Raw genomic sequence first — 14,798 nt, 5'->3', positions numbered from 1 at the left:
ATGTTACATTTTTGTAAATGTAATGTATAACTGATGTCAAGAATAAAAAAATTAAATACATAAATCTGTTGTCTCGGAGGTGACAGAAAAGTTAACGGAAAAGTTGCATAAATTTATAAACACTCACCAAAAAATGATAAGTTATTTGAATCAAATAATCTTTGGATCGAAGTTAAGTCAGACTGATTACTATTCTGTTTTGATGGAAATTAGCAAAGCTGAATTTTATAATTGTGAGCAAGAGCTAACTTAAAAGAGGGGTTAACTGTTAACGGAAAATGTCACCTCCGAAACATAAAGTTTGGACAATTTCAGTCTTTAAAGGACACAAAGCAGAACCTGGTAAACATAATAGTTCTTAAGTTTGGATACCTGTCTATCACCACAACAACAAAAATAATGAAAAGGAATAAACAATTTAATATGCTAGGTCTGACAAAAAAACCATGTCAGAGTGCATACACCAAAAGTGTTGGATTTCAAGCATGTAAATGCATGCCACATCTGAAAGAAAAAGAGAGGAAAGTTCATTAAGGTACCCAAGGTAGACACTGTGGGTGGTAAGTTTATGAGAAAAAATAATGCATATTTGTCTGTGTATAAGAAAGTTATACACCAATTAGTGCCAAAACCGTGTTTTACACCACTGATTGTAAAAATGGCCATCTCGCTTTATTAGCCTGATTTTTACCAAAAGTCTACATAGACTTTCTTGTTGGTAGATGTTGTACACTTTAACTTTATTCTGTGTTCCTCTTGCATAATATACAGAACATTGTATAACAAGTCAGTAATGACAGCAAATAAATCCTCTAAACCCAGAGCAGATGGATCCAAAGCACTTGGCATGATAACGTTTTTTCCTTATTTGCTCTGTGTGTACGGTAGAACCTCTGCGAGGAAACCACTCTGCAAATATATCATCTATGTGTGTATTTCAGTCTTGGGGATTCATGGGTGGTCCGATTCATTTGCTACCCAATGAGGTACCTTTGTACATTTGAAAACCATGAATAGCACTGGGTAGCAAATATGAGCATCAAAAGGGTACGCTCATCTGTAATCATCAAATCCAGTCAAGATTCTTCACCTGTGTGTGTATCTACACAGAGATCAGTAATAAAGCCATACAAAACTCATTACAGGGATTATCGAATATATCCAAGCCAGGCCAGCTTTCCCACTCCATGGTGTCCCCACACTACTGGGTCTTTAAAAGTAGAGCCTATCTTTCTTTCCTGTTCTTTCTTTTTCGCGTTTCAGAGAATTTCTTGCCATTGACTTGTATCAAGCACAGACTTGAGTGACAGAGCACCTTACCTGCTCCAGATTCCAGCTTGAGAACCTTGAGTAGACCGTCCTCGCCACCACACGCAATATAGCCATGGTCCTGGTTCCATGCCACACACCGTAGCTTGGTGTTGTTTGGGATGGCAATCTGTAAAGAAGGATTTCACCACAATGTCATATTTGCTTTGGGTGAAATCGATGGTTAAATGATTGTACCATCAATGCTGATCATGTCAAAGTTTGTTAATACTGGTGCATTTCAACAGTACATGCTTAATCAGAAGCCTTAAATATAGATAGCATCAAATCAAACTCAGTAGGCCTATGTGATTAATGTTTAGAAATAGCAGAATTACATGCAGAAATCTAGATTCTACGAGGAGTTCTATGTGGTAGAGTCTAGTTGCTTGGACAGCAAGTTCCTGGACGATTCATTCCTCAATCTGTAGATCTGTGTACTGACCTGCTGGGGGAAGGGTTGAACAGCATGACTACTGACTGTGTAGTGTGGTATAGACCATCTACTGACTTGTTTATCAAGTAATTTCATGCACATGATATTCTCACATTTCGGCAGTCCTGGGCATGCAGAGGTTTACAGGCCACAGTTCACACACCCACACTACAGAGTACAGTTACAAACTTTAAGGACAAGTTCACCTTCATAAACATGTGGGTCGAGTGAATGCAGCAAAAATAGTAGAACACATCAATGAGAGTTTTAGGAAAATTGGACAATGACAATCCGTTCAAAAGTTATGAATTTTTCAAGTTTCTGCTCAGTCACGGCTGGATGAGAAGACTATAATAGCTTGTGATGTCACATGTGTGCAACGTTATAAAGAAAGTACAAAGAAAATTCAACATATTTTCACTTTTCTCACATAACAAAAGAACACTTGACTTCTCTCTTTCAGAAGGCAAGGGGAATAATATTACCCTTAACATACATCAGTAACAATTCGAAGAAATGTGCACTTTATTCAAAAAGTAAAGTTTTGTGAAATTCTCTTTTTATTTTCATTATATCATTCTACACATATGACATCATACACTGTAGTGGTCTTCTCATCCAGCAGTGCTTGCGCAGATACTTTAAAAATTCATAACTTTCAAACGGATTGTCAGATTTTCCCCAAACTTTCACTGATGTGTTCTACTAATATTGTTGCATTCAGTCAATCCACATGTATATGAAGGTGGACTTGTCCTTTAAAACAACATTTAAAGGGACTGTACAGTAGTGGTTGAGGTGGGGATTCATGTTTTGAACATTCCTAAGTGAGAAAATGAGAAACCTCTTATGAAATATGAAAGAGCGTGTAATTTTAAGAAGGATTTAACGTTTATTTGATGAAAATTGGTTTTCAAATGGCCGAGATATCCAAAAAAGTGAAAATAATAAAAGGCGACAGGCCACGCCTTTTATTAGGATCTCTTAGGTTCACCTTGTTTTTTGATATCTCAGCCATTTCAAAACCGATTTTCATCAAACAAACTTTTGATGCCCCTTAGAACTGTATGCTCTTTGACATCTCATAGAGTGGTTTCTGAATATCTCGCAAAACGTTAAAAGCTAAATCCTCACCTCAACCAGAACTGTACACGCCCTTTGACCATCAATGTTATATTGATTATAATTATATGACGCCGTGACGCCACGGTATTCATGGTATTGTACAAAAACAGCTTTTTTTTTAAAGGGATCGTTTAGTCTTGGTTGAGACCTAACATCAGGTTTTTACAATTTTTGGTGAGATAATGAGAAACCTCTTATGAATTATGAAAGAGCATCTAATTTTAAGAGAAATTCAGCATATATTTGATGAAAATCAGTTTTCTAATGGCTGAGATATCCAAAACAGAGTGATTCTAATAAAAGGTAGCACCCACCTTATTACAATCGCTTTGTTTTACTTTGGTTTTGGATGTCTCAGCAATTCCAAAACCGATTTTCATCAAATAAACTTTGAATTCCTCTTGATCATGGTATGCTCTGTACTATTTCATAAGTGGTTTCTTGGTATCTCACAAAAATATAATTTGAGCATAATCCTCATGTCCACCAATACTGTACCATCCCTTTAACAGAGCTGCCAACATTGACAGACAGGTGAATGTGAGATATTGCGAGGGAGCGGGGGGAGGGTGTGGGAGGGGGTGTCCCCCCTGCTACGGTAGGGAGTTTTTGCATTTTATATCTTAAAATGGGGCCATTTGGTGCATACTAAAGTGACTTTTCCAATATACTTAAAATGAACATTTATGTTAAAATTGGTGTTAAAACCTCTGTTGGCCACTTACAAGTTCTGCACGGTGTATCAGTAAGTTAAAATTGCCAGCAGGGAGATTTTTCATTTTTAGGGTTGCCAGCTTAGATTTTAAGCATACTTGCATGCTCTATTTTTTTTTTTCCCAAAATAATAAAGGGATACCCCCTCCCACGGTAGGGACTTTTTGTAAAAACAGAGTACAAAAGTCACATTTATAGAGCATTTAAAAGCTAATTTTTAGGGAATTAAACATAGTGAAAAAAAAATCAGTGTGAAGGACTATGGTTATAAGTAACATACGGGGGATACATTATGTTCACGGTGTAAGATCCTCGGTGAGGGGGTGTGTGGGACCCACGGTAATGACTTTTTGTAAAAACAGAGTATAAAAGTCACGTTTATAGAGCATTTCAAATCAAATTTCTAGAGAATTACGCATAGTAAAAAAATTACTGCCAAGGACTATGATTATGACATGAAAACTATTCATTTTACTATAAGTACGGGCAGAGCGAGCGAGCCACTGTCACTTTGCCATTCGTCTGAAATGTATTCATTAAAAGCTTTTAAAAAAACGTGATCGCATTGTTCGAGAGTTTGAACCCCGAACCCCCCCCCCCCCCCCCCGTAGATCCGCCACTGCAGTTACGTCTCAGCTCAGAACAAGATCAGCTTTAGCTTCATATCATATCATGTGCGCGCGCAAATGTGCACGTTCGACTGTACCGATCATCTGATCTGATTCATCAATCTTTGAAATGCAATTAATTAAATATGCAAAGCCAAACGTGCTCGCATGCGATATGCACGGGCCAGGCCTGCAGGCCGTATGCATGCCGTGACGCTTTCACGTCTCAGCCCTTTCAAGTTTGGGCCTTTGCCGGCCTGGCCTGCCGTGCATAGCATGTCTGTATAGTATGTATAGTGTACATGTACGCAGCATTCACTGGCTGGGACGATCATGGTACCGGTCAGACTTGAAGCGCGTGCAGTGCAGTGTAAGTTGTATGGTTGGGGCACCACCTATCGGCAGGGTACCTTCCCATCGGCACCCTGCGTATCATGGCTGTTTGCGTATAGAACGAAAAAGTACGCGCGGGATTAAGTGTCATTAGCTATAAAAACAATAAAAACGAAGAAACGAAAAATCAAACTCAAACAAACCAAGCTAAAAATTACACATCCGCTCAGTAACGACGCATGGCTGTGAAATTCACGTGTATTACCTATGGCCTGTGAAATTCACGTGTATTACCTATGCTGTGAAATTCACGTGTATACCTATGGAGTTGAGGGGGTGCCGATCGCAAGGTTCCCTTTTTAGCTGCGCGAAGAAAACGGAACGCACGCACTAAAATTGCGCTATTTTAAAACAGAGATTCATAATCAACGAGACGGTCACGACATTCAAAACTGCAGTATTTATGGCAAATTTGAGGTAAGAATTAGGCGGATTTGTATTATATTTTTAGAATAAACAAGCTACAGATCCTTAGGGTGACGATACGTGGTACCCCCAACCCTACTACGATACGAAATGCAGAAGGACTAACCCACCTCGGATCACTGCGGGGGCTCTTATTAAACTGATTGATCATATTGTAAATCAATTTCAGTGTAAAATACTAAGCCATATCAGGTGCGAGGTGGTATAGTAAGGGTACTAGGTCCCGCGCAGGGACCTAATGATCGCGCATAGCGTAACTGCGTATAGCAAGCGATATTACGCGTAGGACTAAGCGCAAAATTTGCCGATACGCCCAAGGAATAAACATACCTGACTTACCGCTCAACATGAGAAGGAAGCAGGTAAGAAATTTTGATTTCCAACAGATTTTCCACTAAATTTCCAATTTTTTACCTTGTAATTTACCTACCTAACCTTAAAATCTGTTATGAGGATGTTGTAGCCTAGACGTGTCGTCTCGCTTGTCTCGTTCGTAGTTGATAGAATTCGTAATTTTTTCGATCGATCGTTTACCACGTGACGTCATCATACACAAGAACAATGTATGCTGCCAGCTACGCTGAAATACTGTTAATAAATGATGTTTCAAGTCAAATTTTAACACAACGATTATAATATTACAAAGGAATAAATATTTCAGTCTATCGAAGTTGAAGTGTGATTTCAATTTGAATTTGCTTGTGATTTCTTGCGCTAACTTGTGATATATTTGTGACAGGGGAGGGCCATAATGATACTGAAGAAAAATTAGATGAGAGTGTGACAAATGGGTGACGAAAATGAGAGGGTGACGAATGGGTAAGCACACACACAAACACACACACACACACACACACAAAAATATATGTTCATATTTTACTTTTTTTCCATTTTATATTACGTGTATATTATTGGTTAAAGTGATTAGAAATATTGTGAGAAAACTTTATAAATGAAAATCATTAACGATTATGAAAATATCAATGATAAAAATAATGATAATAAGAATGATAAAATGATGATGGTGGTGGAAGTGATAATAATAATAATGAAAATGATAATGATGATTATGATGATCGATGATGGTGGTGATGATAATAGTAATAATGATAATAATAATAATAATAATAATGATAATAATAATAATAATAATAATAATAATAACACATATAATAATAATAACAATATTATATACAAGTTAGGTAAAACTGCTGTTGCTTAACAGGGACAAATTTAATATGAAGTGAAAAAATATTCTACGAAAGCCGGAGCACGTTACAGCCGCAGAGGGGCAGACACTTTCACGCATGAAACTACAGAGGGCAGCTGCGCGATCTTTACATACCCCGAGAAATTGAATGCATAAAAAAAAGTCCGACATACAAACGGCGACAGCGCACTACTCCGTCATCGTATCATCAGGAGATTCTGGGAGGTGATTTTTCTGCATTTTCGTGATATTCATTGAGAAATTCAGGTACGATTATGGAATAACTTCTATTATAAGAGCATTTCAAATTTTCGTGCGCGATATCTAGACCCCTCAACCATACTTACTGGTACATCGGGGTCGCTGGTGCAGTTAATGTCTGACTAGATCATAACAAAGTTAGACATATGACTTTATCAATATTATGCATGAGTGACTAGTATGGCTATCCTGGGTTTTTACACTTACCGAAACTGTACTATTTACTAGTAATTTTTACAGACCCTAGCCTACGTTAGGCCTTATAAAATTACACAATTTACAAATGCAACTAAACTTCTATAGTTCTAACAGTAACACTAACAGTCAGATATCAGATTTCGACCTCTAACGTTCGCGTTAGTTCTACTTGTACATTGTTATCACTTTTCGGAGGAGTCGGCATAGACTCGTTGGCGTGACTGACATTGCACTGTTATGTTATGGCTGATCAGTGATCGAAGCGGAGCGCTGGTCATTCTCCACCCGGACGCGTCGGCGTCAGGGAGTCATGACGACAACAGTGAAGTGACTGCAGTGTGAAGTGGGAAGCACGTACCGCAAGCTGAAAATAAAAACATGATAAAATGTGAAGCATTCGATAATGTCTTAGAATGATGTAATGCCCATAACGTACCTTCTTGCTTAGATACACAAACATGTCAGTTGATTCTGCGCAGAAATCACAAAAGATGACAAAATTTGATGATTTCTACAGCGGTAACATCTTTCCCGAATATTACAGCGTCCCCGTCCGCCGCAGAAAAGCTCGTCTTCAAAAAATGTGTGAGAATGGGGTCAGCAAACTTTGACACAATCGGAAGTACAAGTATCGTGGGAGATGCATGCAGGGATATCGGTCTCTTTCACGTTGCGGCCGTAGAATTTCTCACGAAGTACGTGATGGGTCCCGACTAAATTCTTAATATGACTACTTTCCTATGTATATTGTGAAAGAATAAGTATTTTTACGAATGTGAAATGACTTTAACTTTCTTATTTCTTCCATTTTAGGTCGAGGAAGTCGCACAACTCGTCAAAATGGTGGCCTCAAAGAAGCAGGTAAAGAAATTCAGATCACCCACACACACTGTACCGCACTGAGAATATCATACTGTATGATTGCACCACATGTTGTGTGCTCTCGCTGTGTGTATGTGAGCGTGAGGGTATTTCTCAGTGTGCTCTCGCTGTGTGTATGTGAGCGTGAGTGGTTCTCAGCTCGGACGGAGCGGAGCTCGTAACAATCATCTGTTACATGCATCATGATCATACTCCATGCTTGACCGACAAGTATGTCTAAGCCGAAAAACTTCTCATTTATAATAATGACATTTGCTGGGTCAGTTGTTCATTTCTTAGACAGACACCATTGATACATATGCTAATTGCTATTGCGACGGTTTTCGACCGTTTTGGTCGAACGCAACTTCGACCCAGTTCCCCCCGCATAAAAATGGTTAAATTTATTATTATTTTTTCCAGCTTGGCTTTCAAACCAATCTGGAAAAAATGTATACAGGATTAATCAGTAAACATTTTGACTCACCTCTTCCACTGTTTCCTCTTGTTTTCTGGTTGTTTTCTCTACTTCTTTGCAGCGCTCCCCAATCAATTCATTGGCACATCGCCGCCTTCGTTTGAAAAATGACCGTACGAACGTCTACGGCAAGCCAAATGCTCATTCACAATATTACGAAGTTAAATTTAGCGCTCGCGAACAACTTATTAGTACTTTAGTCAATAAACGTAAGTGTACCGATATAGTGATTGTATGGAGCATTTGGCTTGCCATAGATGTTCGTGCGGTCATTTTTCACATGAAGGCGGCGATGAATTGGGGAGCCATGATAGAGTCCCTTGGAAAAAGTGGGCTGTGAGTTTACCGAGTTATGCTAGTGATTTTAGGAGCCCAAGTTACACAAATTGCACTAGACAGTTAAGTTCCTCTACTCTGAAGTGTAGAAATAATGTAGGCCTAGCTATTTTTTTTTTTCATTTTTTTTTTTTTATTGCTGTCATGTACTGTGTATGCCATGTATTTTGTGAGTGTTTATTTCATTAGCTGGCACTTTGTAAGAAAAGTCAATAACTTCGTAAATGGGAGGAGAAATAAGTGTCATCCCTTTTCAAGAGAAAAGTTAGGGCTTTCCCATCTGGGAAATGATCAGTTGACACACACACACACACACACACAAAAAAAAAAAAACTTACAAAATATACCACACTGGTCACTCTAAAAATGGAGATCCTTACAATGTGAAATTTTTTGCACATTTCATGTGACAAGAAACTAGTGCAAGAATAAAAACTAGAAAATATTTTTTGCTCATTATATGTACCACTATAAATGTAATTGTGTCTTGATGCTGTGGAATGAAAAACACATTAAATCCATCGTACTCTGCAGAGCATGAAAAATTACTCACATGAAAATACCTTACGTGTACAGTATAGTAATCCTTGGGCACTGGCTGTGTTTATCATTTTGTTTTGTATCATCTCAAAGTATTATTATGATTGTGTAATTTTCATGGAAATGAATTACCCATAGGAAGAAAAAGAAACAGACAAACAAAAACAAAGCAAAAAAACTGGACATGTTTAAAAAAGCAAGAAGCAACTCGAGTCTTTGATTGCATCCCCATATAAAACAAAACCCCTCTGGGTCAGTGTGTAGTTAATGGATCAGATGAGTAAATGACTTAAAAGAAAATACATCCGGATTCACAGAGAGCGTGCTGGTGTCGATTTCCATTTTACAATCAAAGACATCATTTTTTTCATATTTTCCTTCAGAAAAAGCAGATGGAAAGCATCAACACCCGCCTCCAGCTGGTGATGAAGAGCGGCAAGTACCACCTTGGCTACAAGCAGACCCTCAAGGCTCTCAGGAACGGCAAGGCTAAGCTGGTCATCCTGGCCAACAACACACGTCCTCTCAGGTACGATGGATCCTATACAGCAATTACAGTGCACTCTTGTTATAACAAAAATTGGTTATAACAAAATTCTTGTCACAACAGAGTAAAAATTCAGATCCCAAAATTATCATTTATATATCTTTATATACAGTAAACCTCGGATAAGTCGACGTCGAGTGAGTCGAAAATCACTTAATTCGAAGCAAAATAAAAAGTCCCGATTTTCCCCTATGTATTTTCTCTAAGAAATATTTGGATAAGCCGAAGTACGAGAGTCGAATTTCGGCTGTGTCGAAGTAAAACATTCAGTCCCTTTTGCACAAAATACACATAGTTTACATCACTTGAGCCGAAGAAGATTTGTCTGGCATTCTCATTACATTTAGAGGAGAACAAAAAAAAAAAAATCGGCATGTCGCAGAACCCCGTCCCTGACCTGCTGCAGGTAAGCATGCACACTCACCGTACAGCTCCGCACGCATGTCGAATACATACACATGTATACATGTATACACACAGCACATGGATCCATACTTACACAGCACATCCATACTTTATCCATGTCAAGCCAGAACTCCTTGGTCAACCAATCGCTGCTAATATTTTGGTGACAGGCCAAGTGGGCGGAGCTTGTTTGTGCGTGCCCGGCTGGCTGTTTTGTTCAATGGAGGTGGGATGGGCCTGGGAGAGTGTTTGTCTCGGGGTAGGTTGACAGAGATGGCTACCTATGTTGCACCATAGACATACAATATAGCAACATGCACATTGCCACATTAGTGCAGACATTCTCAGAACTACGTTCAACTACTAGTATTGATACAAATTCCATGTTCAATTTAGAACAAAATAAGAACATTATCTTCAAGAACAGACAAATTTGAATGCAAACACACACAAGCACGCACACACACACACACATGCATGCAAATGTACTATAATACATGTACATTGTACATAACTGTGAGTCGAAAAAAAAAATTGACTCTCGCGAGAGTCGAAGTTCACTTAAGTCGACGCATTTTTGTCAGTCCCGAGAGCTTCGACTCATGCGAGGTTTACTGTAGTTCACTGTTCAGCTATGATGCATGTTGCTTGACGATCATAGGTTTACTGAATATGTCTCGGAGTTTGAAGATACCAGACACGTATCAAGTTGCACTCATTCGGGTGTAAAAAATTTTGTCGTTTGTTCCGTATGACTTGCCACAAGGAATGGCTCAGAATTATTTCTGTGTTTTTGCTTTCTTTACCCTATCTGTGTCGGGGGCCGATTTAATCGGCCCAAAGCCTGCCAGATAAATGTTCCGGCCGATTTAATCGGCCCTATTTTGATTGACAGATTACTTCAAAGGCTATGACACTACCACTCTATAAACTCATTTGTGATTGGCTAACAGTGTAAGGAAACGATATCCAGTGTGAAAAAAGCTTCCCCACCTTCAACCAATCAGGAAAGCCTTCTCAAAATCCAGGAAATTGTAGTGGCCCCGCCCGTGTTTATTTGCATTCAGGCTGCAATGTATTGTGTACAGTTTTGCCATAGGTTTCTTGTGTGGAGAACTTACACGAATCTGTATATGTGGGGCTGTAATAGAGATCGCCGTGTGCGATGAAAAGATCGTACACATGGGTCAATTTTCATCTATTTTATCTAAGTCCAAATAGTAAAATATGAAGTGAAAACATTCAGGATAGGGATTTCAATATCTTTAAATTCTGTGAAGGGGTATAGTTCCAGTAATATCGGCCTCATAAATGATCTGTAGAATACTAGTAGATGAACACTGCACATTCAGTGCAGCAGTTGTAACTGTTTACTCAGCACTAACAGCAGCGCAATGGGTCTCTAGTTAGCTGGGGCCAGCGGGGCAGGTGTAAGGAGCAATAGGGTTATAGGAGCCAAATTCTCTACAACATCTGTGAGACCTTTTTATGATGCAAGAGCATGTTGTGTGAAAAAATGAGGTAACACAAACATGTTGAAGGAAGTCTGCAATGATAATTATGTGACATCAGAGGGCGTCCTACTTAAAATTTAGGGGCGCCCTCACTCAGATTATTATGTAATATGAAAGTTTAGACCATAAGCTTTTAAATGATGTATAACATGACACATTAATGTCAATAATAATAATCAGAAATGGCCATCAACAATCTTGTGTCTGCGCACTGCAAAATGTCTGAGCAGTCTGGCTTACGTACGGCGTATGTGACAGAAATAGGGTTAAGGAAATTGTTTGCAGGAAGGAATGATTGTGTCCTCAACAGCGTTACATAGCCGTTAAGTTGTCACAAACTTGTTACGTTGATGCTAGGGACTATCACCACCAAAAGCAAAGCACTGGTGTATTGGAGCAAGTTTGTCCATGTTGGCATGACACTTGAGGCAATGAGAATTCTCCTATGGCAAGAGAATTCGCCCAACCACATCTGAGAAGTTCAACAAATTTTCCTTTATTTCGATATTTCTTTCAGATAAACCGTAATCGTTGACAGTTTCCTATCTGTTAAATTGCAGTTGGTGTGGCAAATGGTAGACTGTGAATTAAAGGGGTAATTCAGTCCAAATGTACCGTAAGTTAGTCTGATAAGAAAGAGTAAAATATTACGAGTTCAACGGTTAAATTTTGATCGAAATCAGATGGAAAATAAGGAAGTTATGGCATTTTAAAGTTTCGCTAATATTTGAGGAAACAGTTCTTGAACAGTCAATATGAATAAAAGTGAGCATGTCATCCCCTCACAACTTGCCATGTAGTTCGTACGTAAAATTTTGAAATTACCAGTTTTTCATTCAAACGCAATTATGCCTGAGGCTCAAATCCTGGTATATCTAACTGATCACTATTCTGAAGTTATTCAAAAAGGAATAACATCATGTTTCAGACTTCAATGACAGAAACGTTGAATTTTCATCATTTTTTGTACACGATCAATGGAAAATTGTGAGGTTATGACATGGTCAGCTCACTCATTTGCATATTCATATCCACTGTACAAGAACGATTTTGCAGAAATTAGCAAAACTTCAACATTTCATAACTTCCTTATTTTTCGTCCAATTTCAGTCAAATTTTTACCTTTGAACTCGTAAGATTTTACTCTTTTTTATCAGACTAACTTATTTTTGGACTGGATTTCCCCTTTAAGATTATGCAATTCCTCATTGAAACAGCAAAGTTCTGTGTCTTCCCAGGATTAAAAAACAAACAAACAAGCAAACTTTTAGGAGGATACTTTGATTCTGCAGCTGTATGCCACCACCATCAGTGTTTTGACTGTAACATCCAAGACAAATAATGCCTGAAATATTTTATATAAAGTGCTACAGTATACATAAGAGAATTACGTCAGTCTGGGGAATGCATTTTCATAACATGACATCAAACTTTCATAGATATACAGGTGTAGAGCTGTTTCTCAAGTATACCACTGTTGCAACAACTTGTTATCTCATGCATTATTTTGCAGCAACATTACACATGACAAAAACACCTTCCTTGAAAAGAAGACAGCAAGTGACGAGGACAACATATTATTACTTCTGTTTTTTTTATGAGGATACATTAGCCTGGGCATAGAACTAATGTTTCAGTGCATGTATTTTATTTAAGGGACTTGTCAAGGATTGCTTGTCAAGGATTGCAGGCACAAAGTGTTCATGCTCTGTCTAGTAATGGTCCAAGTACAGTAGACTTATCACTGGGCAGAGCCTTGCAATCGGTAATTCTTCTTCCCTACATGTATGTATTCCATAATGAAAGAAGTAAGACTGCACTCGGTAAAGTTTTCACACACTTCTTTTCCCCTGTGTGCCATGCAGGAAAAGTGAGGTGGAGTACTATGCCATGTTGGCCAAGACGGGAGTCCATCACTACAGCGGGAACAACATTGAGCTGGGCACCGCGTGCGGAAAGTACTTCAGGGTGTGCACACTATGCATCACTGACCCAGGTATGTGTAATTGTGTTACAGTAGAAGACACAATGGCCCATGGAAGGAGACAATGCTTTTGGGGGCATTTCAGGCACTCATCAGCAGGCACAAAAAAGTGAAGTGAAAAGGGAAATAAAAGTATTCCTTCACTGTTTTCCTGAATAAAGAAAGCATGTAATAGCAGCCTAGGGACTGAAGGAAAGGAGTAAATACCAAAAATATTAAGATGATTAAGGAAATCTATATATAGTGCACTCCCGTTATAACGAACACGGTTATAACGAAATTCCGGTTAAAACGAATTAAAAATTAGGATCGCAACATTATCCACTCTATGTATTTTTATTGTTTTTGTTTTTGTTTGTTTTTGTTTGTTTGTTTGTTTGTTTGTTTTTTGTGTTCGGTTATAACGAAATTTCGATAAAACGAAAGAAAACTGCTGGTCCCGAGGACTTCGTTATACATTTGTAATGGGAGTCCACTGTAGTGCTCTTTGTGTATTTTCTTTCATACTTGTCATTTTCAAAGTTGATGATATATATTGTTACATTAGCGACATTCAGATATTCCTTTTGTAGAAGTTTTGCTGTGCTACTTAGAATTTTAGTGATAAAAGCAATAATACAAAATGCAAAAGTAGTATCAGAAAAAACAAAACAAAACTTCAGCATCATTAGATAAACAATAAGGGGATGTGGCCATTTGAGTGGTGGTAGATTATCCAGTAGGATGGCACTTCAAACAAGTCGGCTGCCACGTTACTAATAATGACAGCTATGTAGCATCCAGTGATAAAGGAAGGTAGCAGGGGATGTGTTATGCCTCTATGCTTTAGTAGCATAATATTTTCATCACACAATGTCCCTCCACAAATTAGACATTCATTTGGCTGTGATTTGGTGTGAAATAGTTTAATGATTTGGTTTCGTGATGTTCTTTTTTTTTGGGGGGGGGGAGGGGGATGGGTGTTTAGTTTGTTTTTTTGTTTTTTTGTTTTTTTTTAATAAAAGTTTAGATGTATGGAAGGATTACAGCATGTGTAACAAACTTCAACTGCCAACATGTATGTCTGTCTAATTGCTATCAAGTTATGTGGTGGATTTTCCCCTGGTATTTGTCCACATTTTCCTACATTGCTAGATTTCATACATTTTTTATTATATTTTTACTGGAATAGCTCTGAATGTGTTTCCCAACAGGAATATAAAAGCAAAGAAAGTAGAGAAACTATGCAGTTCTCTTGTTCAATGCTGCTCTCTTTTACTCTGCTGTTTCCTATGTTTGTTTGTTTGTTTGTTTTCTGCAGGAGACAGTGATATCATCAGGAGCATGCCAGCTGAGCAGTCATCATAGGGCACATCAGGGGCTGCTGGTCTGTTGGGGGAAAAGGCCGTTTCTTTTTGATTCCGTTGCATTCTTGTGGTCAAATAAAGCAAAAAATTCTCACATGTAGATAAAAA

The 14,798-nt window shown here is 38.3% G+C and overlaps 2 protein-coding genes across 2 annotated transcripts in view; one reads left to right on the top strand and one right to left on the bottom strand.

Moving 5' to 3' along the window:
- LOC140240062 (WD repeat-containing protein 35-like) overlaps positions 1 to 7,230 on the bottom strand; it is a 50,829-nt gene extending 43,599 nt beyond the window's left edge. The window contains exons 1-2 of the mRNA XM_072319871.1: positions 7,116 to 7,230; positions 1,321 to 1,438 (exon numbers count right to left, since the gene is read on the bottom strand). Of these exons, the coding sequence (XP_072175972.1) occupies positions 1,321 to 1,438; positions 7,116 to 7,139 (142 nt within the window). The 5' untranslated portion in view covers positions 7,140 to 7,230. The remainder of the gene's footprint in view (positions 1 to 1,320; positions 1,439 to 7,115) is intronic.
- A 54-nt stretch (positions 7,231 to 7,284) lies between these two features.
- Positions 7,285 to 14,798, top strand: LOC140240061 (large ribosomal subunit protein eL30-like). The gene is made up of 5 exons (XM_072319870.1): positions 7,285 to 7,374; positions 7,493 to 7,540; positions 9,278 to 9,423; positions 13,226 to 13,356; positions 14,645 to 14,798. The coding sequence occupies exons 1-5, from the start codon at positions 7,324 to 7,326 to the stop codon at positions 14,689 to 14,691; spliced, it is 423 nt and encodes a 140-aa protein (XP_072175971.1). The 5' UTR covers positions 7,285 to 7,323; the 3' UTR covers positions 14,692 to 14,798.

The sequence above is a fragment of the Diadema setosum genome, chromosome 16 (assembly GCF_964275005.1).
Source record: "Diadema setosum chromosome 16, eeDiaSeto1, whole genome shotgun sequence".
Taxonomy (NCBI): Eukaryota; Metazoa; Echinodermata; class Echinoidea; order Diadematoida; family Diadematidae; genus Diadema; species Diadema setosum.
This window is presented reverse-complemented; position numbering and strand designations above follow the sequence as displayed.

Bases quoted from the DNA above. Each gene is read 5' to 3' on its own strand.
- LOC140240061 (XM_072319870.1), top strand. From the start codon at position 7,324: ATGCAGGGATATCGGTCTCTTTCACGTTGCGGCCGTAGAATTTCTCAC. The intron at 7,375-7,492 runs GTACGTGATGGG...CTTCCATTTTAG, and splicing joins GCCGTAGAATTTCTCACGAA to GTCGAGGAAGTCGCACAACT. The intron at 7,541-9,277 runs GTAAAGAAATTC...ATTTTCCTTCAG, and splicing joins TGGTGGCCTCAAAGAAGCAG to AAAAAGCAGATGGAAAGCAT.